This window comes from Apteryx rowi, unplaced genomic scaffold (assembly GCF_003343035.1).
Source record: "Apteryx rowi isolate R43461 unplaced genomic scaffold, aptRow1 scaffold_485, whole genome shotgun sequence".
Taxonomy (NCBI): domain Eukaryota; kingdom Metazoa; phylum Chordata; class Aves; order Apterygiformes; family Apterygidae; genus Apteryx; species Apteryx rowi.
In genome coordinates, this window is record NW_020450744.1 from 15,807 (window position 1) to 41,346 (window position 25,540).

Consider the following 25,540-nt stretch of genomic DNA (forward strand, 5'->3'; position numbering starts at 1 on the left):
TGGAGGAGAAGTTGAGCCATCTGTTTGTGCTTTGCCCTGTCCCTCCTAGTATAAAACCCTTTACTGAGGCCAAAAATTGTGTTCAGAGACTACTTGAGCAATCCAAGGGAAGGGACCTATTTTTCTTTACTGCTTCCTGGTAAGCAGAAAGAGTCCAAAAGTCTCATCTCCCCGCCACTCTTTCTAATGGGGAATATGATATGTGAGAAACTACTCCTCACCACATCTCTTCCTTCATATTGCTCCTATTTCTGTATGTATAGAGGAGTTCAGAGTGTCCAGAGGAAAGATGGAAGGAAGGATAAAAATTTCAGCTCTGAGCCTCAATCACTGTCATACCAGATATAAGTTGTCTAAATATCATGTCCTGTTACTGAATCATTTCCTTTAATTATTAACCATCCCAGGAACCATAGTTAATGTGACACCACGTACACAGTAATAGTGTATTTTCTGGGTTTTAGGAATTTGGATGAAATCATACGCTACAGTGTAATGGTTGTAGACATTTCAGGGAAAAAAAAGATAGTATTTAATGAAAGAAGAAAGATTGGCAGCTTTAACTCTAGACTGGCAACACTCTCCAGGAGAGAAGATGAAAATAATGAGAATCCAAATGTTTTGTCTTCTGCTGGGGTGTTGTTACGCTCAAATTTATGGTTTATTTTTTACTTTTAAAACGTGTTAGGGTAATGTTGGTGACTATTTAAAACACATACAGGGAAGACTAAGATGGGATGAAGTGTCAGCCTGTAGACAGTTACTTAGCAACAAATGCCATGCTGTGGAGATAAACAGATAGTTATTAGAATGAATCAAATGAAGACCAGAAACCAAACTCACAGTCATTGTGTCTGCAAAAGGGCTAGCGTACAAATATCTAATCATACCATACTACCATTTAGGTATCATACCACAAGTATCATGGCTGGTTTGTTTAAACAGTTGCCGTTACAGGTGCCAATACTCATTTTTTCATTCTCCAAAATGTGGAATAAAGTATGCGTTTGCTTAAAGCACATTTGAAGTTAGTGAAGAATAAATCTGTAGTCAGTAACTATAGCTCAACTGCTAGCCAGTAACTCATTAAGCCACTGAAAACTTTGATTTCAATTGTGCTTCTCAGTCCCAGTTAGAGATCCCAGCACTATTTCCTAAGAATGTGAAGAAAGCATTAAAACCTCCCTACAGCTCTCTTGTGGTGATATAACATAAAGCAGATCTTAACCAATCTAGAAACTTAAGTAGAAGGTTTAATAGAAATAAAGCAATGAAGGCTTAGAGAAAATAAAGACTAAGCAGGCTTGTGCTGCAAAAGAGTATAGTCTTTGCAACCTGTGTCACAATGAATGACAAGGATTTCAGAAAAAAAAAATTTAGATATGTCCATATGCAAATATCTAATCAGAAACCCTGAAGGAGAGTCACGGCTATCGTGGAATCCCTGGGGAATTCATCTGTTTCAAATATTCCCAGTCAAAATTACTGTCAGAAGAAGTTTCAAGTCCATTCTCAGATTTGCTCATCTCAATAAAAGCCAAAGAAGGATTTGGGGGGGTTTTAGGAAAGTGACTGTGTCAAAATGCTAGGCAAAATTGTAGGTAACCTTTGCAGGGGAAGGCTAGGGAAGAGAGAGCTAAACCTTTATCTAAGTTTATGAACTGAGGTACAAATGAAAGTGGTTGAGGACAGAATGAAATAGAATGGTGTCTTTTTGAATTATAAAAATCCTGCAAAGATCATCAATTTTTTTTATTATTATGTGTCACCAAATTATTATCTGGTGAGCCAGGATGACATGAGTGCTGTTTAGGGAGCCTGGGAGAGGAAGCTGGAGTAGCCGTGTTATTTCTGAATTAAATACCAATACTTTCTTTTCTATAATTCTCTTGGCTAGACTCATTTCAATGTTACTAGGTTCCCTCTGTGAAGAATGGCCAGTTAGGTAGTTTGCAGGTAGACTCATATACTTTACAATGAGAATAATTGGTCCTTAGACTCCATTGACTATGTTGACTGGTTTCCCTTGCTTAGAGTGCGTGTGAATATCTAAAGTGTGCATGTCTACAGTCTCAATGTCTACATTTAAGCTGAGAATGGGTGCTTCTGATATCTTATGGGACTGTTTCCCAGTGAGCTCTCCTGTTTCTCTAGCAAATCTGAAGTCTCTCAAAAGGTGAAGTTCCAGGTTGTACCCAGTTTTCTCCTATTGTGTTTGTCTGTCCTTCCTGTCCCTATTTCCCCTCTTGGCACTATTATGAACACTCTATAGAAAGCATTATACCAGCCTTCTTAGAGAGTCTGCTCAGAGATGAATTAGTGCCAACTTCATAGTCTTTCTCCCACTTGGCAACTCACTCTTCTTTTTTCTCCTTTAGGGTTTAGCATAGGATTAAAAAGAAGTTTGCTGATAAATTGGTGTTTAAAATATTTTGCATATGAAGTCCTCTAGCTTGAGCATAAAATACCAGTAATTGTTTGCATTGTTCTCATTGTATTTGTTAATCAGTTTCAAAGAATTTTCAATAAATTACATTATTTGATTCTTGTAATAAAGGAACTTCCTAATACCTTACTCAGATATAGTGTTTAAATAAATTCTGCTGTCTTTATTCACTTACTCGTTTATATTTGGAATCCAGTTAATTTACAATCCTTTATGTTTTTTTCTAAAAATTTCACAAAAGCTTTTTGAATCATTCTTTTTGAGAACCAGGATTATTGAGCTAGCACAACTTAATTTAGACATCTCAGTTACATATAGGATTGTTTCCATCTCTTTCACACTGTCAATGTTGAGGGTGTTCTATAATGTCATTGTGTACTGGAAAATATTTTTTTATACTAGTGTGACTTGCTAGGCAAGTCCTTCCTTGTCCTCATGTTTAAAAAAAAAAGGGGGGGGGAAAGAAAGTATGCAAGTGTGCTTTTTTTTATTATTCCATTATTCTTCCAAAGCGGTTAGATTTGTATTAGAAAATGTTGCCTCTCAGGTTTAAACCAGACTATTTCTTGGAATTTATGTTATTTTTGATATAACAGAAGATTTATAGGAGTATAAAACACAGAATAAAAATGGAATAACATACAACTTTCATTTTTTTGTTGGGGGATATTGGTTAAAATTCTTTCTTTCCTTCCCAGTGTGAGTGTGTGTTTTATTTAATACCCTTTAATGATGGACTCTGAACTTTGCAATTATTTTTAATTGTCTTTTGGAATGGTTTCTGAACATCTTTTTTATTATTGAATGAATCTTCCATGCTTCTCCATAAATATTTAAAAGACCAAATGCATCCTCTTAGAAGGAGAAAAAAAGACATAAAATAATTAGAAGCAGTCCTTGAATATTTATTTAAAATTGCTACATATTTCATATTTCATCTGAAATAAGAAAATTAAGAAAAAAGTAAGAATTTGTGACTTTTTATTTTTTGATCATAAGTATATGTAAGAAGCTACCAGGTGTTGYATTTCAGTCAATGTTCAAAGGGACAAAGGTTCAAAATGTCATAAGTAGTGAAATCATCGGTACTGCTAGCATTCTATTCTTTGTTGTTCTTCATACATGCAGTTAATGCAGATGCAGCAGATTCTTTGAAATAACTGTAACTAACTGCTGTAGACATACCTAGTAATCCAAAGAAACTCCAATAAACACTTTTGGGTATTCACTTGCTCGTTAAGTGTTATTGAATATAGAATGAAGTCTCCAAGACAGTCTCCAAGAAAATGCTGTAGAAAAAATGTTCCCATTAATGAAAGATCAGACATTATAGAGAGAGGCTGGAGGCCGTTTGCACTTGACTGAGTTGACAAAGATGGTAAAGAAAAGCAAAATATCACTCCAGAGAATACATCTTTCTTCCAGTTTGTTAGAATGGTAGAAGCTTTACTTTTTTATTTGCACAGCAGAAGGCACAGATGGTATTGAATTTTCACAGCTTTCTTCCAGTAAGAGTTACTGGTAGTGTGGATGAATGTAGTTATCGACTAAACAGTAAGGAATCTTTTTTTGCCCATCTGTTTGTCCTTAGTATTGCTAGTAACAAGGTATTAAGAAATCACAGAATAATTTTGATAGAAGGGGACCTTGGAAGGTCATCTAGCCAACCACCTTGCTCAAAACAGGACCAACTTAAATCAGGTTGCATAGGGTCTTGTCCATTTAAGTTTGTCCTGTCTCCACAGCCTCTTTCAGAAAACTGTTCCAGTGCTTACCACCATCACAGTGAGCATTTTTTTCCTTATATATAATCAATGTTTCCTATATTCCAGCTTGTATCTGTTGCCTTTTGTCCTGTCGCTGCCCATCTCTGGCACTGTCTTCTCTATACGTGATAGCTGAAGACAGCAGTGGGATTCTACCTTCACAGTTTTTTATGACTGGGCAAACTCAATTTTCTAAGCCTCTCCTGATATCTCATGTGCTCCAGCTTCCAATATCTTCTAGCCGCTCCTCTGCACTTGCTCTAGTATGTCCATTTCTTTCTTGTACTGGGGAGTCCAAAATTGGACAGAGTACTCCAAATGTGGTTTCACAAGTGCTGAATAGAGGAGAAGAATCACTTCCTTTCATCTGTTGGCTGCACTTTTGCTAATACAGCCCAGGATATAGTTGGCCTTCTTCACGTCAAAGGCACACTGCTGACTTATATTCCCCTTGTTGTCTACCAGGACCCAAAAGTCCTTTTTTGCCAAGCTGCTTCCTAGACAGTTGGCCCAAGCTTGTACTGCTGCATATGGTTATTCCATCCCAAGTTTCTTCCATCTGGGTTCCCATCCCAGACTTTGCATTTGTCTTCGTTGAGCTTTGTAAGGTTCCTGTCAGGCCATTTCTCTCATGTTGAGATCCCTCTGAATAGCAGCCCTGCCCTCCAGCATATTGACCACTCCCTCCAATTTGGAGGATCCCCAAATTTGTTGAATACACACTGTCCCATTCTCCAAGTCATTAACAGAGACATTAATGGTATCGGCTCCAGTACTGATCCCTGGGGAGCACCGCTAGTAACCAGGCACAATTTACCCTTGGTAAATCCATGCTGGCTGTTTCCAATCACCTTCTTGTCCTTCTTGTGTTTGAAAATAGCTTCTAGGAGGATTTGCTACATACCTTCCCAGAGATTTAGGTGAGACTAGCTGGCCTGTAGTTCCGCAAATGCTGCTGCTTCCCCTTCTTGAAGATGAGTCTGATGAGCCTTTTTCCAATCATCAGGAGCCTCCCCTGATCACCGTGATCTTTTGAAGATGATAGAGAAGAGCCTTGCAGTGACACCAGCCAGCTCCCTCCGTACCTTTGAATACATCCCAACTAGTCCCATGGACTTGTGTATGTCCAGCTGGCTTAAGTGTTTCCTGAATCTCTCTTCCTCCATCACAGGTGATGCTTCACTCCCACAAACCCTGTTAGTAGGTTCATGGACTGGGAGGCCTGAGAGCCAGACTTGCCAATAAAAAACAAAGCACAAAAAGGCATTGAGTACTTTGACCTTTTCTATGTCAATAGTTTCCCTACCCCATTAAGCAGTGGACATTTTCCTTAGCCTTCCTTTGCTTCCAGTATACTTATGGAAGCCTTTTGTGTTGCCTTTCACATCCCTTGATTATCTCAACTTCAGCTGAGCTTTAATTTCTCTAATTTTATTGCTGTACTGTTGAGCAGTGTCTCTGTTACCACAAGTGACTTGTTCCTGCTTCCATCTTCTGGAAGGTAGGAGCTTAGTAGCATCTTCTGGTCTCACTTCCTACACGCTCTTTTTCCCTAGCCAGACTACTAATTCATGCAGTTTGTGTTTGTCATTAAAATGTAGTCATGTGCCACCTATAAGGAACAATAAACTAGTACTGTGCACAACAAAGTAAAAAAGAACAACTGTGAATTATGACACCATGACCATATTGTCTGAAATGCAAAATCCTTTGCACAATCTGAGTGACGCTATCAGTCATAAACGTAGAGTTCATTTGGTTTGTGGAGTCACCAAAATCTCAGGAAGAAGCTATAATTCTGAAACTTAAAATGTGAGCATGCCTTTATATATTATCATTGGTGCTTTTTATACAGGATAAATATCCGCATGCCAAGATATACAATATATGGCCAGGACTTAAATAAACTGTTCTCAGATATCAAAAATAGGAATCTTTCCCTTTCAAATGTGGGCTCCTGAAGATGTCAGTTTCTGAAGAAATTAAGCTTTTAGTTTTAAAAAGGGTTGTTATAGTTTTGGCACCTGGTTGCAAAAATAGCTTTGTAATTGTAGTCCAATACCCTGTTATCTTCCAGATTTCACAGAAATCTTTTTAGGATTTCTGCTGCTGCCTGTTAAAAAAATGGAAAGGGTGTGGTATATAAGAAAGGGAAAGGGAGAATTACAATATCATTAGCTTTTTATAGCTTTTGTATGTAATAAAATAGAAGTATTATGTAAATTATATTTAGGTTCCAGTAGTACAAAAGTCTCTATGATACTGTGTTTCTGCTGCCTTATGGATTCTAGCACGCTGATGAGTATCAAAGAGGGAATTCTGAGTCCTTTTTTCCAACTAGCTGAAGTAGACATGTTTTCTCTGCAGTAAGATTTATTTAAACCCTTTTGCTCAGTTTTGGGTGCCAGCTTGCTTTTCAGGTCCCTGCAGCCTCTTTCCTTGCTCTTTTTCATGGATGACATCCGCAGTTTGCTGTCAGTGGGTTTGGGAGAATTTGATTAAGACGTGACCTGCACATACTGTATCTGCTCCCAGATTGCATAGTTAAAGGGAAGGAGCTGCTGTATTCTCAGTCTAGCTAACACGTTTTTTGAACTGTCTGTATGCACTGGAGAAACAATGTGCATAAGTACTACTTGTGCTAGTCGGTAGCTATTTGCACATTAGCCTTGGTGAATACTACTGCAGTCTTGGCAGCCTTTTAGCAGAGTTGTAAATCCCATCAAGAGGGTATTGAAATGTGAGAGTGCTGGTAGCACAAGAAACCCTAAGACTGAAACTAACTTGAGACAGGACTAACTGACCTAGCCCCTCACATGTGCCTACAAATGGAGGTCTGATTCCCCAGTACTTCTTTTCCACATGGCAAGCTCCCTTTGGTTGGTTCAAGCCAATAAGCCAACAAAAAAAAAAAAAAAGAAGAAGAAAGAAAAAAGTGGAAAGTTTTTGTCTGCATGAGCAAGATGAATTGGGTTATGAGTGCTAGGGCTGGCACAAGAGAGGAAGCAGAACTAGTGGCTTGAAGCAGGGGAAGAAGAAGAGAGCTGTGCCCTAGGATTCCAGTTCTTTGCTTCAGTAGGCCCATTTACTTCAGCAGGATTGCTCATATGAATGTATTTAAGTATTTTTTTGGATTATACCTTATAATGCCATCTAGCAATTCTATAGGCTAGCTTATTTTAGTGATAAAAAGTTATTGTCATTATTAACACTAAAATTTTTATTAAATTACATTAAAAACATGAATATTTTATGAACTAAAAGTCTTTCTATTTCCCTTGCCTATATAGTGTTCATTTTTATTCATGCCTCTGGTTGTTTCCCAGGAGGACTATGTCTTTCCAAATAGGTGCGGCCGGTGAGTCAAAGAAAGGGAAATTTTCCATTTGGCCAGAATGGAATGAAGCAGATATCAATGCAGAAAAATGGGATGCAGGAAAAGCTGGAAAAGAGAAAGAAAAATCTGGAAGAAGTCCAATTTTAGTAAGTAGAGTATGACACAAATTTATTATTATTTCTACTTAATTTTGGCACCTGTCTTTAACAGAGTAACTTTGTCACAACTTCAAAATAATTTGTTGCTGATAAACATTAATTTTCAAGCATATATTTTCAATAAGTTTAAGTAGTTTCCTACTATCCTAGATGAATTAACTAAAAATATTGTGCATTGTTTATTTRTTGCTTCTTAAATGAACACTTCAATATGTGTGTGCTATTAATGCATTAATGGTTAAAAAAAATGGAACCCCAAAACCTATTTCATATCATAAGTAAAACTGGGGATGTGGGAACAAATTGAACTGTTGTAGTATAACAGAGCAATCCCTTCTCTAGGCACTGCAGTTTCTGTGGACTCAAAGGGCTGAATGCATCCATCTTTGCAATGTTTTTATGGGAAAAACAGCAGGCTGAGGTCTTTTCTTCCCCACACCTCAATTTCTGGACATGTGAAATACAGGCTGCAGTTCTAGTGTGCAGAGAGTGGTTTGAGGGGATACAATTATTTTGCAAAGGGTAGGTGCCTACCAGATTCAGAAAAATTCATAAGTCTTTCTAATTTTGGAATAACTTTTAAATTTCCTCAGGTTTTTTACTTCTCATTAAAGCTGCCTGGCATTAAAGAATGTATTTGCTTTTTATGCAGCATAGTAGAAAAATTCTTTTAAGAAAGAATTTCTTAAACTCTTCATTTTTAAGTGATATTTTAAATCCATTGAATACCATGCTCGATCATCTATTTTAAATATAAGTTCTATGTTGTTCTTATAGTTGTTCCGTATGTACTGTTGTGTGTTATGTATATCTTAGCATACATATTTATATATGTAGATCTTTTTTCTTATCCCAAGCTTGTAGCCTGTTTGGGCCAAAGTATTCTTTTGACTGAAATTATAGCTTTGTTGCTGAACGCTGCATTAACTTGCTGGATAAATATTTTTCCTTTGTGTCTTTCTTCTGTTTCATTACCACAATTAGTATCTTTGGGCTGTACTCTAAACATTAATATAATGCTAATCTGTTAGGTCTGCCAGATGGTATTGTAACAGATAAAATGTAAAAATATTTAGCATAAGAGCATTCTGACCTGTTTATCAGACCATTCAGTTCTTCAGCTACCAAGCTATATGACACACTGCTCTTTTTACATGTTTAAAGGAGTTGTTAAAGATGTTGGTCACACTAGATGTGATTACAGATCTAAAGAATTTTCTAAAATGGCCTATTTTGATCCAAGCAGAATTCAACATCTTATGGGGTATTTCAGTTAGAAGCGAAATTAGTGATTGTATCTGGTACCTTTGAGAATTCCACTTAGCACAAGAATATTCACAGTCCTACTCTCTTGTGCATGAAAAAGAATCAATCAGAAGTGCTCTCTTTTCTTGTGCCTCTAAAGCTTTTTTATCATGCACCCCTATCCTGTGCTGTTGAGATTGCACATTTTAACTTGTCTCTTTTGCTTGTGCTTGTTTCTTGCCTGTCTGTCCTTCTGTGGAAGAATTTGTGGTTGAGATTCCTCTTAGATCATGAACTCCTGAGACTTGGCAATGTTTCAAGAAGAAATACTGTTTTAGTTGTCCCTATAGCCACCTTAAATAAAAGATTTCTGTTGAACCTATTTGTGTCAGCCAAGTTTAGCTCAGCCTATACTATCCCTTTTGAAAGTACTTTTTCACTTGTAAAACTAAATAGATGTGTATCTCTCCTTTTCCTCTAGTGCTCTGCACAATGTTAGATCATTCTCCCCRACTCCTTTTCCTGGCTTACAGAGTGTTTAAGAGCTAAGCTCTCCTTTTAAGCTGCATAGTCAGACTTTTATGTCTCAAAGCAGAATACAGAACTCTCAATAAAATTCTCTATGGTCCAGGACACAAGGCTTCCTTTAAGCTATCAGAAAATTAAGTATAATTAAGTAAACTTTATTTACTTGAAGTAGTTTGTTGCAGATTGGTATGTTGAAGACACTTATACAATGAAGTAAATGAGAAAAAGTCTGGGCAGAATACTACTTAAGGAGCTTTGGTTTGTGGTTTTTGTTGTTTTTTACACTTTTGTGATATATTTTCTTTTGCCTTCCATGATCAGTAAGTGCTCAAAGCATCAGTTTTGTTTTTTTTTCCCCAGAAACTCTTTCTCTTGATTGCTCTGTAGAAGATAAATAGTATATATACATCATGGTCTGCAAAACACACAGAAATGCATAACATGTGTAAAACCTATTTAAAATTCTGGCCACAAATCAAAGGCCATATAACTGGTTAGTTTCTCAGTCAGCATGAGCCATATCAGAACCATCTCATCTCTGCACTATTAATTAAACAGATTTCATATATCCTGATGCCTTCTATTTACATAAGTATCACTTTGGAAATGGAAGTTTGAAGATCATATGAGACCCTCTATTTAATGGGCTAATTTATGATGCTGTATAATTATAACTCTCTGATTTCTATGGCAGTTTAAAATGCTTATCCTCAGTTTTGTTTGTGTCTAAATATTGATTTAGGTATTTACTCTCAGTCTTTAAGTTATAAAACTTTAGAAATGAGTGAGTTAGAACAGGTACTTAGAAATCACTTAGTAGAAGGGTGCCCTTGTCCAATTTGTCTGGTCTGTAGGATTTATGAATTAAAAGCTTAAACAGAGGTTTGGGAAATTTTTCCTGAAAGATGGAAAAGAAAGGAATCATTTTATATATATCTGTTTAGACAGTACAGATCAGATGGCCTCCTCTGAACAGCATAAGCAGCTTTTGTGCTGGATCTTCAGTTTGGACTTTGCACTGTTTAATTCAGAGAGTTACAGATTTGTTTGTTCCTTTTTGTGCTATTTTTTCCTCTTAAGTGAATTATCATGTGAGCAATGAAACATTTTAAATCTTGTGGAAGATCCAATAGTATAATTAATTTAAAAATGTTCAATTTTTGTATATGTATATTTTATGTAGMCTGTCTTTGAGGATCCTGAAGGGAAAATAGAATTGCCACTGTCCTTAAAAGTGAATTCATGGAAACGTCCACATGAGTTTTTAACAAATAAGGTAAGAAACAAGAAAGGTCATAATGAAAAGATGCTGTTTGCCTAGCTATGTCACAAGTGAGTAGAGAGAATTAATTCAATAGACAAAACCATTTGTATGTTTTTAAATCCATGTGCCCATGGAAGTCTATCCTTTTAGCTCTGTTCTGCTTTTTTCTTCCACTTTAATTTAGAAGACACCTGGACAGAGAGATCTCCTCCTGTTTTCCTTTGTGTTCCTGTTTTCTTACTTCTAAAAATCAGGTTTATGGCAAAACAAATTTAAGTGACAGAGCCTGAAACAAATTTGTTTATTCCAATTGAGGCATCCTTTCAGCAGATCTCTGAAGTAAATATCTATCCTGAAACCAAGGATTAGCTTTCCCAAAAGTACAGTACTTTTTCACCCTCTCCCACTTCAGATATTTTACTTCTCCTGTCTGCACACAGAACATGTCCCTATCTTTGACAGTACTTGTCTGGAAAGTAACTGTAACATTTTATAATTGTGCAAAGCTCTTGTTCAGTTGCTTTTTAACATAAGTTACAAAGAAAATAATCTGCCTACCATATCAAAGGTTGGAGTGCTCTCTGTCTCTGCTGCTAATCTAGAATTTTAAAGCATTTTTGCTTCAGATGAAATGCTGAAGTTTTAAAGCACTTTAACCACCCTTCCAACTTTATCAGTCTTGTCAGTTTTACTTTTGCCAGCTTGTCGGTTTCATTTTTTATTAAATATACACTAAGTGGCTCCAAGTTTAATTTTTAATGGGGGAAAGAGAGGGGGAATCAGGAGAATAATTGACAAGACTGACAGATTGGATGAGAAATGCTGCCAAAATACATAGACTGAGTAGAGGTACCTGAAAGATGAGGACAAGAGATATGGCAGCCCAGAAAGCCATGGAGGTGATCATCGGTGTTTAGTTCAATATACTGTAATCCTAGCATATTATTTCTAAATTGCTTACAATAAGAAAATAGACTGTTTTCACTAGTAGCAGTCATGAAAACAATATAATAAAGTCAAAGGTTTGATAAAGCCAGTGTTCATATTAACTGAATGCTTATATTTCTATTAGTACTATCAAGATTGAGTTCATACATGAGTATAGCTGCTTAAAAAAATCCATAATTTTTTTTTGACTTGGACTGTTGAAGACATCTGTCAGACATGAGTTTTTGCTAGGAGAAAAGACATCAAAAACCAAGTTCTATCTGAGTGGTCTTGTGTCTAATGATACAGAGTTGGTAGTTTTAATACTGTCAACCAGAAGTCAAGAGTTGAGTTTTTTGAAAAAAGTGTTTAGATTTCATTGTATGGTTTCATTTCACATAGGACATGAACTTAATTTTTTAAATGTGAAAAATGATAAGAGCAAGAGCCTTGCCCCCTAAAGTACTCAATAGCCTGGTATCTTGGACTCCTGCCTGGGATGTGGGGGGCTCAATTTTAAGTCCATTCGCAAATTAGGCTTCAGTTTATGTCTTCAGTCTTTCTGTTGGCATTTTCTTCTCTTCCCCACCCCCACCCCACCCCAGATGCGGATTGGGTGAGAGAGATGGAGAATGGCTTTGCTGACAGCCAGGATTTAGTCCTGAGGTATCTGTCATAATCTTCAGACTGATTTTTTTCAGTTTGACAAGTTTGTTTTTAATGATGAACAAATTTTTGTCAAAAAAAAATCCCCWAATTTATCTAGTTTCACTTTTAAGTTTTCAAGATACAGAGAAGAGACATTATTTACATAAAATACATATCTTTAAATTATTTTGCAGAATTTTGAATAGTGCAAGAGATGAGATATATGCATAGTACATTCAGCTCCTTTTTAGGAAATTTGAAGTGTTTGCATTGATGATAGAACATGAAAAGCCAGAATTTAAAAAGGAGGGAGCACATTAGGTATGTTCTTTGTTGAAAGTATTCATTGAGAGTGTGGATTCACAAGACGTCTAAGCCCATCTAACAGGTCTCTGCCACTCAAAGGTGTTGAAATTGCTCTGCTTACCATCCTGTGGATCCCAGCCCCACGCTCTAGCTCTTCTTTTGAATCAGCTCTGATGAGCCAGTCAGCTTGCTAAACAAGCAGAAAACTAAGCCAACAAAAATGGAAAAAAGAAAAAAATGAATGAATGTCTTCTAGTTTAGAGAGCTGAGACAACTAGTGGAGGATCAGCCAAATTCCAGCACTGAACAAGAAAAAGGGTGAGACCACGTAGTTAAAACCTGGGCCAGGGTAGGGGAGTAAGACCGCTCCTTTCAGAAACAGCAAATCATTGAATTGGCTCAGCCATCCTGTGAATCCTAACCCTAACTCTTTAGGCTCAAGTTCTCCTTAAACACTGGTTTTAGATAAATTATCCTGAGGACAACTGTGACTACATACTGAGTGGTGACTATGAAAACATGATGTTTTAACTGCCTCCCTTTATAGCACACATTATTGTAGCATCTGGAAAGACATTATCAAGATTTCAAGGCAATTAGAGAAAGTCAGTTTATCTGTTTACTGTTAAAGTGTACAAAATGTAATTGTTTAGTAATCAGTTTCTTCTGAAGTATGTCTTGACAGTGGAAAAAAGCTAACTAGTGATCAGTAAAATCTGTTTGCAAAGTAAAACATTAGTCAATAACTCAGATCTTTCTGACTTAACTTTTTAACCTCATGTACTGTATTTTTACAGTTAAGGCTTTCACTGGGAACAGTTATGGTCTTTCAGACCATATTTATAAAAATAAAATATATTTCAAACTTAGGTAATATTTTGCATATTTAAAATTGTGTTGAGAAATTATTTATAATGGCTTTTGATACATTGACTTGAAAGTAATTATTTTGCACTTTTTTAATATTATATTCAAAATGATTCTGGTAACTATGGAAGCAAGGACCTTGTTAGACGAAATTTTTCCTATAGACCTCCTTCATCACAGAATATAAGACCAGAAAGGGATACAGTCTATTATGCAGTCTAACCTCTTGCATGTCACAGGCAGTTAAAATTCACCCATATATTGCTGTAATGAACTAATGACTTTAGTTAATCTCAAAAATTTCAGTTCTCAAATTGCTGAACTGTTWTGTGTCACAGGCAGAGAATAATAGATAAAGATGTATTGGTAATGCTGGAAGCCCCTGCAATAGCAGGAAATTGTTTAGGTGAGATGTGATCCTAGAAAAAAATGCATGCTGCAAAGAAATAAAAGAAAAACATCAGATACCTGTCAGTCTGACTAGAGGGAAAATTCCCTTTTGAACTTCAATCTGCTGATTGGTTTGAGCCTGCACCTATGAAGAAAACTCATCTTAGGCAGACATTTTTTTTCCTACTGCCTGATGGTACCTGTTTTGCCTCTTGCAATATCAAAATAGAGCAAATTTTTATCATTCAGTAGGAAATTAAGAAAACAAGCAAACAGTACTTCTATCTGACTGAACGTAAGGAAAATAATCCCTTTGAATCCTGGTGGGAGCCAGCGAAGTCCCAAAGTATGAGATGATGTTATGATCACTATTCTAATGCAGAACTGCAAATATTATGAAAAAATTGAGCAAATCTCAATTTATATACTTAATATAGTAATTAGTGTATAGTAATACTTACATAGTAATTTTTTTCATTTGATACTTTTTAATCATCCAATAAAAATAATGATTCCTTTGATTTCTGAACATCATTTGAAGAGAATTTATTAGGAAATACCAAAGCAGATAAAAGACTTGCAAACTGACAGCTTTTTAATTGACTTCTGACGTGTGTAATATTTGTATGTTGCTACTGTTAAATATTGCTGTTCATTTATTTTTTTGTGGATAATATAGCTATGGGCTTTTAACTAATTTAMTTTCTCCCAGGTTCCTGTGGTAGTCAAAAATGAAACCACATTTGACCTTTTTTCAGCAAATGAGCATATATTTTGTAGCAAGGTAGGTAGAAATAAATAAATGTACTTTTTTATATTCATTCTTTTTTAAGGGTAGATTTCACTCCAAATTTCTGCTGTGAAGAAATAAATTGTGGAAAAAAGTGATGAAAAAGCATCTAGATTTGTAAAATTATGTTTACATTTTTTAGAATTTGTAAAATTAAAAAGTGTCGGTAAGAGGTTTTCCAAACGTTTTTTTAAAGAAAATATACAGGTTCTGAGCTGTGGAGACTATTACTGGAGTGATAATCTCTAAAGATAATAGAAAATAAAAGCCAGATTAGAGAGAATTTCTTTTTTTTATTCTAGCTTTCCTGAAGTCATATTCTTAGTATGCCTGCTTATATATGCACATCTTTGCCAACCAGCCAGCCTTTTTCTTCTCCCCAGATTAGAATGGATGTATCAAAGACACTGAATTTCTACAGATTTGGGGAAAATAAGAGCAGGTGGAACCAAGGCATCTAAGCGAGTGCCTTACTGGGTGTAATGTTACTTCATAAATTCAGCTTCATTCAGTGCTTCAATGAAAATTCAAAATTAAGTGCCAGAGAAACTGTATGGGAAGGAGTAACCAAAAAACAGATGCTGTAAATTTTGCTATCCACAGAACCACTAATTGTTTTTAGGGCAAATTCATTGTAATAATAAATCTTATTCTCATTCTTGTTTCTATAAATCACTGTAGCAAAGTCTGGTGATACTATTGAAACCCTAGCATACATCATAAATCTGTATGTTAGAAAGACACATACTTGAAAGAGCATTATTTGTTAAAACTCCTATTTTACATTTAAAAAATTATTAAATACTTGTAAAAATTTAGTATTTTTTTACTGAGTAAAAATATCAAGTATTGAAGCTGATACTAATTTTTAGCAGCTGTATCTAGTATTAAATGATTGAAGAAGTATCAGTTTGCAAATACTATAATATAATTTACTTTGAAATATCCTCTTTTTTTGCACTTGATCATTATAGTATAATTTGATTTTATTTTTCTAAAAGATGTAAGTAGAAATATTTTTTTCTTTCTATATTTCTGTTTATTTTCAGCTGATGAGATGGATTATAAGTGAAATTTGTGCAGTCTGGAGAATATGTAATGGAAAGGTTTTAACTAGTGAAACAACCACACTTTTTTGGAAACCATGGGAACATATTTATGCCTTATGTAAAGCTACTAGGGGACACATGCCACTGTACAATAGCTATGGAAAATATATAGTAAAACTGTATTGGATGGTGAGTAGTTGCTTCCAGTAATATAAAACATTATGTCTCTGTACAATTTGTGCAGCCAACATGCCAGATTTTTAATAATTAAGGTAAGTTTTTATGGTTAGAAAAGATAGATGTTTGCAGAAATAAAAGCATTGACAAACTGTTGGTGAATGAGGATGAAAATGCATTCCATGGGATTTTTGTACAATTTAGAACTCAGTCATTAAGCTTTGACATTAAAACATAGCCGTTATTTCAGAAGGCAGTATACTTTTTGTAGATTACATAGAATTTTCAGCTTGCTAAGAAGTGTATTTTCTCTGGGCTGTACAACAAGATACTATGCTTGCATTTGTTTTTTTCTTACTTTGTAGAAAGACGATACAATAATGCTAGTTGCTAAAGTTTCATGTATGTTCAAACCATCTACTGAAAGAGCTTTTCTTCTGATACTTGTGACTTTTTTTGTCTCAAACAGCAATTTTCTATATTATTCCATAGCACAAAGCRCAATTTCATTACATTTGAGAAAAAAAAAAATCAGATCATTCTGTATTATGAAACGAGTGGTTAAAACAATGTTGTTTTTATCACAAGATGTGTTTTCACCATTTGTAATTTCTTTGAGCTGTGGTAGAAATGCGATTTTTGGCAGACCCTGTTTTTTCAGGATTTGATTTCTAAATCACATATGTCCTCTTGTAGTCCAATGGAAACTTGTTCTGATTTGGCACAGTTAGAGAAATTTTCTTTCTTTTGTTTCATTCTTACACCTTTTTGTTTCATGAGAGTACATCTTGTTGATATTTTTGTTTTTTACTCTGGGTCTCAAAATGTTAATACAAAGCATCATATATGTGTGCTCTCCTAATCAAAGGTCCTTTTTGCCACTTGAATGCTCACCGTTGGTTGGCTTTGACTAAATAAGAAGGTATGTTTCATTTCATTTTTGCTAGATAAATAAATATGAAGATTGATTGTGGGGTCCCCAGTATACTATAAACTGCATGAGCTAAACCATTACTCCGTAACTTTTACCCCATTTTTGTTTCAGTCTTAATTTCAGCTGTTGAATTGTGTTTTTTTTCCATATATGCTTTAATTATTTTGATCAAACTGATGCACCACTGCAGGAATTACATGTATTACCTTCCAGCCTGATCAAACAGATGCTTCCTATTTCCGTTTTGGTTTTATTTTTTGTTTGCTTTTAGAAGGTATATCTCCCTCTCTCCCTTCCTCCACCCCAAAAATGTAAAATTTCTGACTCATTTAGCGTAGCCATTTATATTTTCCAATGGCATTCCTAAGGCTTGCAAGAGCATATAAGAGAATCTCATTTGCATTTCCTTCTAATGAGTCCCCATTTCACTGGGATCCAGTCAAAATAGTCCTCAATGTGTAAGTAAAACTCCCAGTAGAAGGTAGAAGTGACACCAGAAGGAACTCCCTTTTCTTAGAGAACAAGAGCAGTTGTAGTACTGTAATATGTGCTTAAGTATTTTGATTATTTGAAATAAAATTCAGCATATTTTTGAGAATTTGGTTTCTCCTCTATAATGCTCAAATATCTGTATACACTCAAATATTTTTCTGAAGTTTATCAAAATAAGCAAGAAAATTAACAATGATAAATGCATGGGGGGGGTGATCCGAAACCAAAAAATAAAGAAAAAAATTAGTTTGCCATAATAAAATTGTAGTATATCATTCTTATAATGTAATAATGCACCTAAATGCATTATTTTCTGTAAAAAACTCCCTGAGATACCATGTAAAATATTTCTGTTCTTGTGCACTGAATGGTAGAGTATGGAGATTTTTTACAAATGTCTATTAGAGTCAGACAAGTGGTCCACACCTCCAGTGTACTAGAATTAAGATTGTTTTTTATTGTTTAAGTAACTCAGTTGGCTGACTTTACATAGGTATTTGTACTCAATTATATTTAAAGATAATTAACGTTAAAAACTTTCAGTATGAGGGTCATTTACAGAAGGTGTACTGGCAAAACCAAAACTTCCATGGAATTTCTAAAGATAACAGATAATAACTTCTTAACAAATTTTACAGTCATCATGGAATACTTAATTTAATACCAATAAACAAAGAATTAATCACTGACCTAAAAGTTAGAAGTTTTCTATATGATAATGTTCTAGTTACATTTGTATTGTGCAAACAGAATATGACACAAACCACTAAGATGTATAAATGACCCTATTAAATTTCCAGTTGCCCAATCTTGAAAAAATTTTTGATGTAACAGTTGAAAATATGAGGTGGGAAGTGTTAATGAAAGCTCAGTGGCATCCCACTGGACTTCTAAAAAGTTATGACTCGAAGAAAGAAGTTATGCTTAAAAATAGAAATGAAACATAAAAAGGGATGTGTAAAAGCTGAAAAAGGGAATATCAGTGCTCATGAATACAAATGAGCAGCTAAGACAATGCAGGCATAAGGTAAGTTAAAAAAATTAATGAAATATAACTTGCTCATAGTATTAATACATTTTAAAATCTAGACAGGCCATTGCAAGATACTGATAATAAAACCATGAACAACAAGGTAAAGAAAAAAAAAACCCAACAAACTCTTATTCAATGGATATTTCTTCTGTGTGTTGGAAGGATCAGAAAGATGTATCTCACCCTTGGCACACTGTGAATTAAAAAAAAATAACCGTCTCTAGCAAAGGAGCTTTAGAGGCTTCAGCTGCTCAAATTAACCATTTTCAAATCAGTAGATCCAGGCAACCCACAGATTCAGAGTGCCTGCTTGAGATACCTGCTTTAGACATCACGACACCAACTGTCTCCAGCAGTAGAATTTGAGGAGCTAGATTTTGATGCTGAAGCTGTCTGTTATTGTTAATGGGGATAGTTTTTTTCAAGGGTAATTAAGTCTCTCCACCTTATTGAGTGAGGAGCTGCCAGAACTAGTGAATAAGAAACATTCAGAGTTTCTGAGCATTATCCTGGAGCTTAAGGAGCTAACTTAGGGCTTTGTATTAGGTATTTGAATATATGCAGATTCAGAGCACTAGGTCCTTCGCTGAGAGCGCAGGACAAATGGAAATTGAACTCATACCTTTTATCAGATGGCTGCCACCTCTCCTTTTCCTCTTTTTGATGGTTAGACCACTTATCAAGGAGTGGAAGACTTGAATGTTCTTCCCTTCTCAGCCATTAAAGGCTAAAACTTTCAGTTTCCAGAGGGGAGAGTTCCATGACTACAGCTTTGATCATCTTGCAAAGGTTAAGACCTGAGTTTTAATCCAAAGTCTCAGAAATGTTTAGGCATTAGAATATCATGTATTTAACTCAAGTCTCTTCCAGCTTAATATAGGTTATAGAGGCATTGCATATAGTTACACATGGAAAAGTTACTCCTAGTGGAGAACTTCTCAGTCAAAGACAGAAAGATCCAATAGCCGTAATTTGAATTTGGACAAATTCAATCCAAAATATGATGTCATTATTTAGAAGTGAAGCCAACTAAATATTAAAAGAGTTTTTGAGGGAAATGGTATATTCAACATTACTTCCTATCCTTAAAATGTGTTCTTTGCACCTTCCCTTCAGATATTTAGATGCACTGATAAGATTTCCCCCTCAGTCTCCTCTTTTCCAGGCTGAACAGTCCCAGCTCTCACAGCCTCTCCTCCTATGAAAGATGCTCTAGCCCCTTAATCATCATAGTAGCCCTTCACTGGACTCCCTGCAGTAGCTCCATGTCTCTCTTGTACTGGGGAGCCCAGCACTGGACCCAGCACTCCATTGTCCTTCTTTGCCACAAGGCACATTGCTGGGTCATGGTCAACTTGTTGTCCACCAGGACCCCCAGGGCCTTCTCTCCAAAGCTGCCTTCAACCCCCAGCCTGTACTGGTGCATGGGGTTATTCCTCCCCAGGGCAGGGCTTGGCACTACCCTTTGTGAGGAACTTCATGAGGTTCCCTTCTGCCCATTTCTCCAGCTTGTCGAGGTCCCTCTGAATGACAGCACAGATTGCTGGTGCATCAGCCACTCTTCCCAGTTTTGTGTCATCTACACAATTGCTGAGGGTGCACTTGGTCCCATCATTTTGTGGGATACTAACTCAATTTACTAATAAAATATTTGGCATTGCACAGATCAGTGTCTTGTCTTACATGTTTGGGTCTTATCCTGGAGAAAAGCATAYTTGCAAGAATTTGAAAAGAGACATTTGCAAAGGTGGTATCTTAGTTAAGTCTCTTTATATTATTATTGTTAGGCATCTGTCATGGCAGCTGAAGAAACAGCAATGGTGTGTGAATGTGTGACAAACACACAGTAGACCACACGTAAAAGAATAAATATGTCTGCTAATAGTTGCAATTAGATTAATCTATGAAATAGATAAATCAGAGCAGTAATGAAATGCTGCAAATACTGCTTCCATGTTTCTTAGATATTATATGAGAACTTTTAAAAGCCATCTGTAATTAAAATCAAATTACAATAGAACTGGATTCTTGGGAAAGCATATGAGTTCTCCTACATGCGCATTCTGTTTCCAGCCCACAAATTCAATGTTCTTCTTTCTTTTTTTCCCCTGACATAGGGGTGCTGGAGAAAGATCATTGTGGATGACACTATGCCTTTCGATGAAGATGATAATTTGTTACTACCAGCTACAACCTGTCAAACTGAACTTTGGCCAATGCTGCTGTCCAAAGCTATCATTAAGCTTGCAAATACTGAGTATGTTTAGTCAGCCCATTTTCAGTTTGTTTTGTGAAGTCACATGGAATTTACAAAAAAATTGGTTTTAATGTGCATGAGAAAAATATTTTGCTAAAAATTTTGTAATGACAAATACACACTTTTCTGAAAGCTGACACAGTAAATTAGTAAAGCATGGTCCTCAGTGATTATAGAAGGTACAGTGATTCCTTCTTATATGTGTGTTTATGTGTATATAGACACAGAAAACTTCACAAAGAAACTTGAGGCCGCTTCCTATCTGCCTTATTTGTCTGCCATTATTCCAGAAAAGACTCACATGCTGTTTTTTGCCAAACAGAAATGTCCAAGAAATTTTACTGCAGTTTTAATTGTCAGCCTTAACCAGTCTAAAAGGAATGGAGATGTTTGTGTGAACAAACAAAAGGAAATATAGACACAGTATCATTATATTATATGGTGATTCTTCTTTTCAGAATTTGTAGTTTCTCTATTCATTTGTCTGATGTTAAATGTTATATCCTATAGAGGTGGTACTCTGCTGAGTAATGTCTCAAATATGATAAGGCTACTTATATATATATTATATAATATATTGTAATATACATATAACGTATGGTAGATGTATATGATATATATTGCACATATATTGCATATATAATATATTGCATGTTTATATGAAAAAAATTAGAAACCATTTAAAAAATAGGTTTTTAATACATCCAGGTACTGGTTATTGTAGATTTAAAATTTAAAATAAATAGCTAGGAATAGGCTTTACAAATTGGAAGGGAACATGATATAATGGAGTTCGAGTCAACAGGATTGATGGTGGTAATCTGCAGTGTCCTTCATGTTTGTCCTATTTGGACTGTGACTTACATCCTAGGTGGAAAAGTTGAAAGGCTGCAGAGACAGAATGCTTGGCTCCTTCGGCAGAGAAAAGGGGCTCCTGTTTGCAGAGACAGGAAGGAAAAGCTCCTTCACCCAGCTGTAGAGGAGCAGCAATGCATTCTGATGGGAATTCTGTCTGTTCCAGCTCACTTTTAAAGGAGAATAGACTCACAGTGGAAATAGAATATAAATCAGAGACAAGAGGAAGAAGGCCCTCAGGGCTGTTGAGGAAAAATATACCTTGGGGGAAAAAAGGAAATTGTTTAGAAGTACTTTGTACAGTTTAAAATTCTGAAAGTAATGCTAATTTTTAATTGAAAATGATCCTTACAAATATTTAACACTTTTGATTAGGAAAAAGAAGGAAAGCAGTGGAGTGTGATTTTGTTCATCATGAAGAAGTACTGTTCGAATTGCAATCTGTATTTTTGGTGCATTTTTATGAAGAGGGTCTGGTCTTGTATAATTCATGTGTAAGCTTTATCATTACATTTTTTTATACATTAATGTTATTTCTTCAAAAGACAAATTGTACAAATCAAACTATGAAATACAGAAAGGCTATTATTTTAAATGCTAACAAAAATCAACATTATAGATGTAAATATATGATATAGTAATGTACAAAAATACTTGCAGAATGTTTTTACCATCATTTCTTTGAAAAATAAGGTATTATTTAGAGATCTTTGGCCTGAAAGAGAGAAAGTTTTTAAAATGCAGTATGAAAAAACAGAATATTTTAAGTTATTTTCAATACTTTTGCCACAACACAGTTTTTGTGGGCTGCATGGTGATCCACTATTCCAAAACTGACCTGGAAAGTAAACTGTGGCCCACAGTGCAAGTGACTGACATTTATGAACACAGGTTCCTATGAGATGGGCAACGAACATCCAGTATTTAAATGACTAAGCTTCAGAAAAGAACTAACACACAGAGCTAGTCAACCAAGCTTCCCTTTCCACTCACATCAACAGTTAGGTTTGTCAGAAGAGTGATCTAAAGTACTTCCACACTGGGCAGGGAGTTGCCTAGAGCTGCCCAATAGAAAATGCTGTTTGCAGGAATGTGTTTGAAATCTTGTGTTTCTCCAGAGCACAAGGACTTAAGTCATGACTAAAGGCTGACACTTTTAACCTAGGTCCTCTCAGGATCTACAGATGGAAACCTCTTCATAGAGTAGGAGCCCATATCCCTTTGAAAGTGTCAAGTATGGTACCTTGGAAATACAGCCAACTTTAGCATGATCATCTGGCAGTTAGAGGACCTGCTCAGGAGGTGGAAGTTCTGGATTCATTTCCGCCTTATAGCATGAGGAATTTCAAACTTGCATCTCCAACCCTGCAAAAAGAGCCTGTACTGTGAGAATATAGTATACTTGCTAATGTTTATGTTGAAACTATGCCATTGTACAGAAAGGAACACAAAAGTAATGGGCCTGAACTTCTAAAATTGCCGGTAATGGCTTGTTTTTCCGCAGTTTGCTTATCTGTATGTGTACGGTCCTGCTCCTACGGAAAGCAGTATTGACTGTAAAGTTGACTATGAGTTGGATATATTATAATTCCATATATCTGCTTTTGTGTTATAGTATACATGAAAGTGGAAAAAGAGAGCTAGAGGAATTTACAGTTTTACATGCACTGACTGGATGGATACCAGAACTTATTCCTATCCAGTAAGTTCTTCTATTAAAAAGTTCACATATTAGTTATTTAGTTCTATAAGGCATTAAGGAAAAATAAAGCTGAACCTGAAAAATTCATCAGCATCAATTTGGGGAAATGCAAGGCTTTTAATTCTAGCACTAGAAAAATGTGCCTTCAAGGAACCCAATTTTATTGTGTTTCTCTTTGCAGTTCTTGTAGATACTTGTAAAGCTATTTCACATGTTAAGCTGATTATTATTGTTCTTAAAATTAATTTATATTTTAATTGATATTAAACCTAGTGGTGAAAACAGTGTTAGATAAGTTTATGTTTTACCTAGTATACAGATACTATAAATTGTCTGGCAGTAACAGTAATAACTTTATATGTGAATGTACTATAGAAAGTATACTACATCGTGTGAATTTGGAAGTATTTAAATTCAGCTAGTGTGGTGCTTTCACTTTTTAAACTGGAGCAGCCGGTATACTTTTATTTCAAATAAAAAATAATATTTCCAACCTGTAATAATATTTTTTTCTTGTTTCCTATGTATTTAAGGCCATTTCATGTTTCTAGAAGGACAGATATTCTGATTTTCCAGCCTGACATTCTTTTTATTTAATAAATGATTGGGATCTATGCTGTAAATATAAACTTTTTTTTTAATTGCACTTTTTCACCTTCTGATGAATACATTTTAAAAGAATAAATTGTTTAGGTACGGTTGTTTTGGTTTACGTATAATTTGTTTACATATTATTGTTTAGGTATAATAGTGTTTCAGTATAAAATAAGTTCAGTCATGCCCTGTTTTGTCCTTCATTTCAGCAGTCATAATTTGTTGTCCCCTGTTATGCTTGCAGTTTAGGTTTTTGAGATATCTGTGTCCTACAGTTTGCCTGTAGCCCATGGGCTTGGAGGTATAAGTAACCTAAATTAGGTTCTTTATGCAGTTCATTCTTACAGTTGCAACAACAAAAAAACCAGTATTCGTGAATCTGGCACTTATTGCAAATTTATTAACTTTTGCAGTGGGAAAATGTGAATACCACAAAATTATTGTTGTAATAGTATGAAGATGGCTTCAGCTTGTTGTACAACCAATTATTTAAATAAGCATGCAGTTAGTTTGCATGAAACTTATTCATGGTCCTGAATGATTCATTCAGTTTCAGTTTATTTCTGGAATCACTGATTTTCTGTGGAGAAACAGCGTGGCATCTACCATCATATCAAAAAGCTGTTTTAGCTCATGGAATCAGTGGAAGAGTCATGGAACTACACGTGTTGAAACAATTAGGAAAACCTAGTCTGAAAGTACCTTTGAGAAGAGTTTTTAATGTATAAAGCCAGGATCAAGTTATTATATGATACAGTTGCAAAGTGGTCTACAAATTTGCCCCAGTGATTGAACAGTACTAATATTGTGCCATAATTTTGTCTGCTAAAAGGCTTGAGGAAAGAATGTTTCTACTAGCTTCTCTAATCAACATCTCTATCTTCGGGACCCCTCTTTTAACAAACCATGTTATGTTTCTGCCAGTATACAAAATCAGGTAAGTGTTGCTTATATACTAGAATAACCTAATCATTTTTCGAAGAGTTGGAATGTCAGTGGTGGTATAATGTTCTCCAAATGAAGACCACACATTCTTATCTTATTGCAAATACTAGTATCATTAATGATTACATGTGTTTGTTTTTTAAGGTATGGTTACTTGGATAAAGTTTGGGGCTTTTTGAAAGAGATTGTGCCAGAATTCAAGCTGCCAAATGGGAAAACTCCAGAACTTTATATTCCTCAGCCACATACAAAACCCAAAGAGACCAAAACTTTTGAGTTAAAAAATGAAATATCACCTGGGAATAAGCAGTCAGATAAACCTGAGAAAGCAGAGAAGGCTGATAAAATTGGCAAAGGTCTGTAACTGTATGAATTGTTATCTCTGTAAGCCAAGCATAAGTAAACTAAACATCATCTTCAGGTACAAATTTGTCTATCTATCTTCATTATGCCACATGCAAGTCTGTAGGTTTGTTGTTTTCTCTCATTTATGTCATTGAACATGTTGAGATGGTGTAAATTCAGAAGAAGTTCTGTTTTAACTATAGACCTCATTAGAAGCAGTACCAGACTCTGACTTTGTGAAAACTCAGTTTTATTTCGTGACAGAGATTTGTTCAGCTCTGTGGGACAGAGGCATTTCCCTAAAGAGTGGTTCATTGCAGAAGGATAACAGTCATAGGGGTTACATTTTTTTCAAAGGCAACTGAGCCAACACTGCTCTGACTAAACAGAATTTAGTATACATATCATAATGGATGTTACAAAAAGTGATTACCTACAGAGAGTTCTATACAACTATATTTTAATGTGTACCTACATTGTTTTAA

At 35.4% G+C, this 25,540-nt stretch overlaps 1 protein-coding gene across 1 annotated transcript in view; it reads left to right on the top strand.

Annotated features, from left to right (window-relative positions):
- The window catches only part of ADGB (androglobin), a gene marked incomplete at its 5' end in the record, with an annotated part of 133,491 nt that overhangs the window by 12,043 nt on the left and 95,908 nt on the right, over positions 1–25,540 (top strand). Inside the window, 7 exon segments of the mRNA XM_026078735.1 lie at positions 7,539–7,695; positions 10,664–10,756; positions 14,595–14,666; positions 15,722–15,910; positions 20,475–20,614; positions 23,085–23,171; positions 24,855–25,066. Coding sequence (XP_025934520.1) covers positions 7,539–7,695; positions 10,664–10,756; positions 14,595–14,666; positions 15,722–15,910; positions 20,475–20,614; positions 23,085–23,171; positions 24,855–25,066 — 950 coding nt within the window.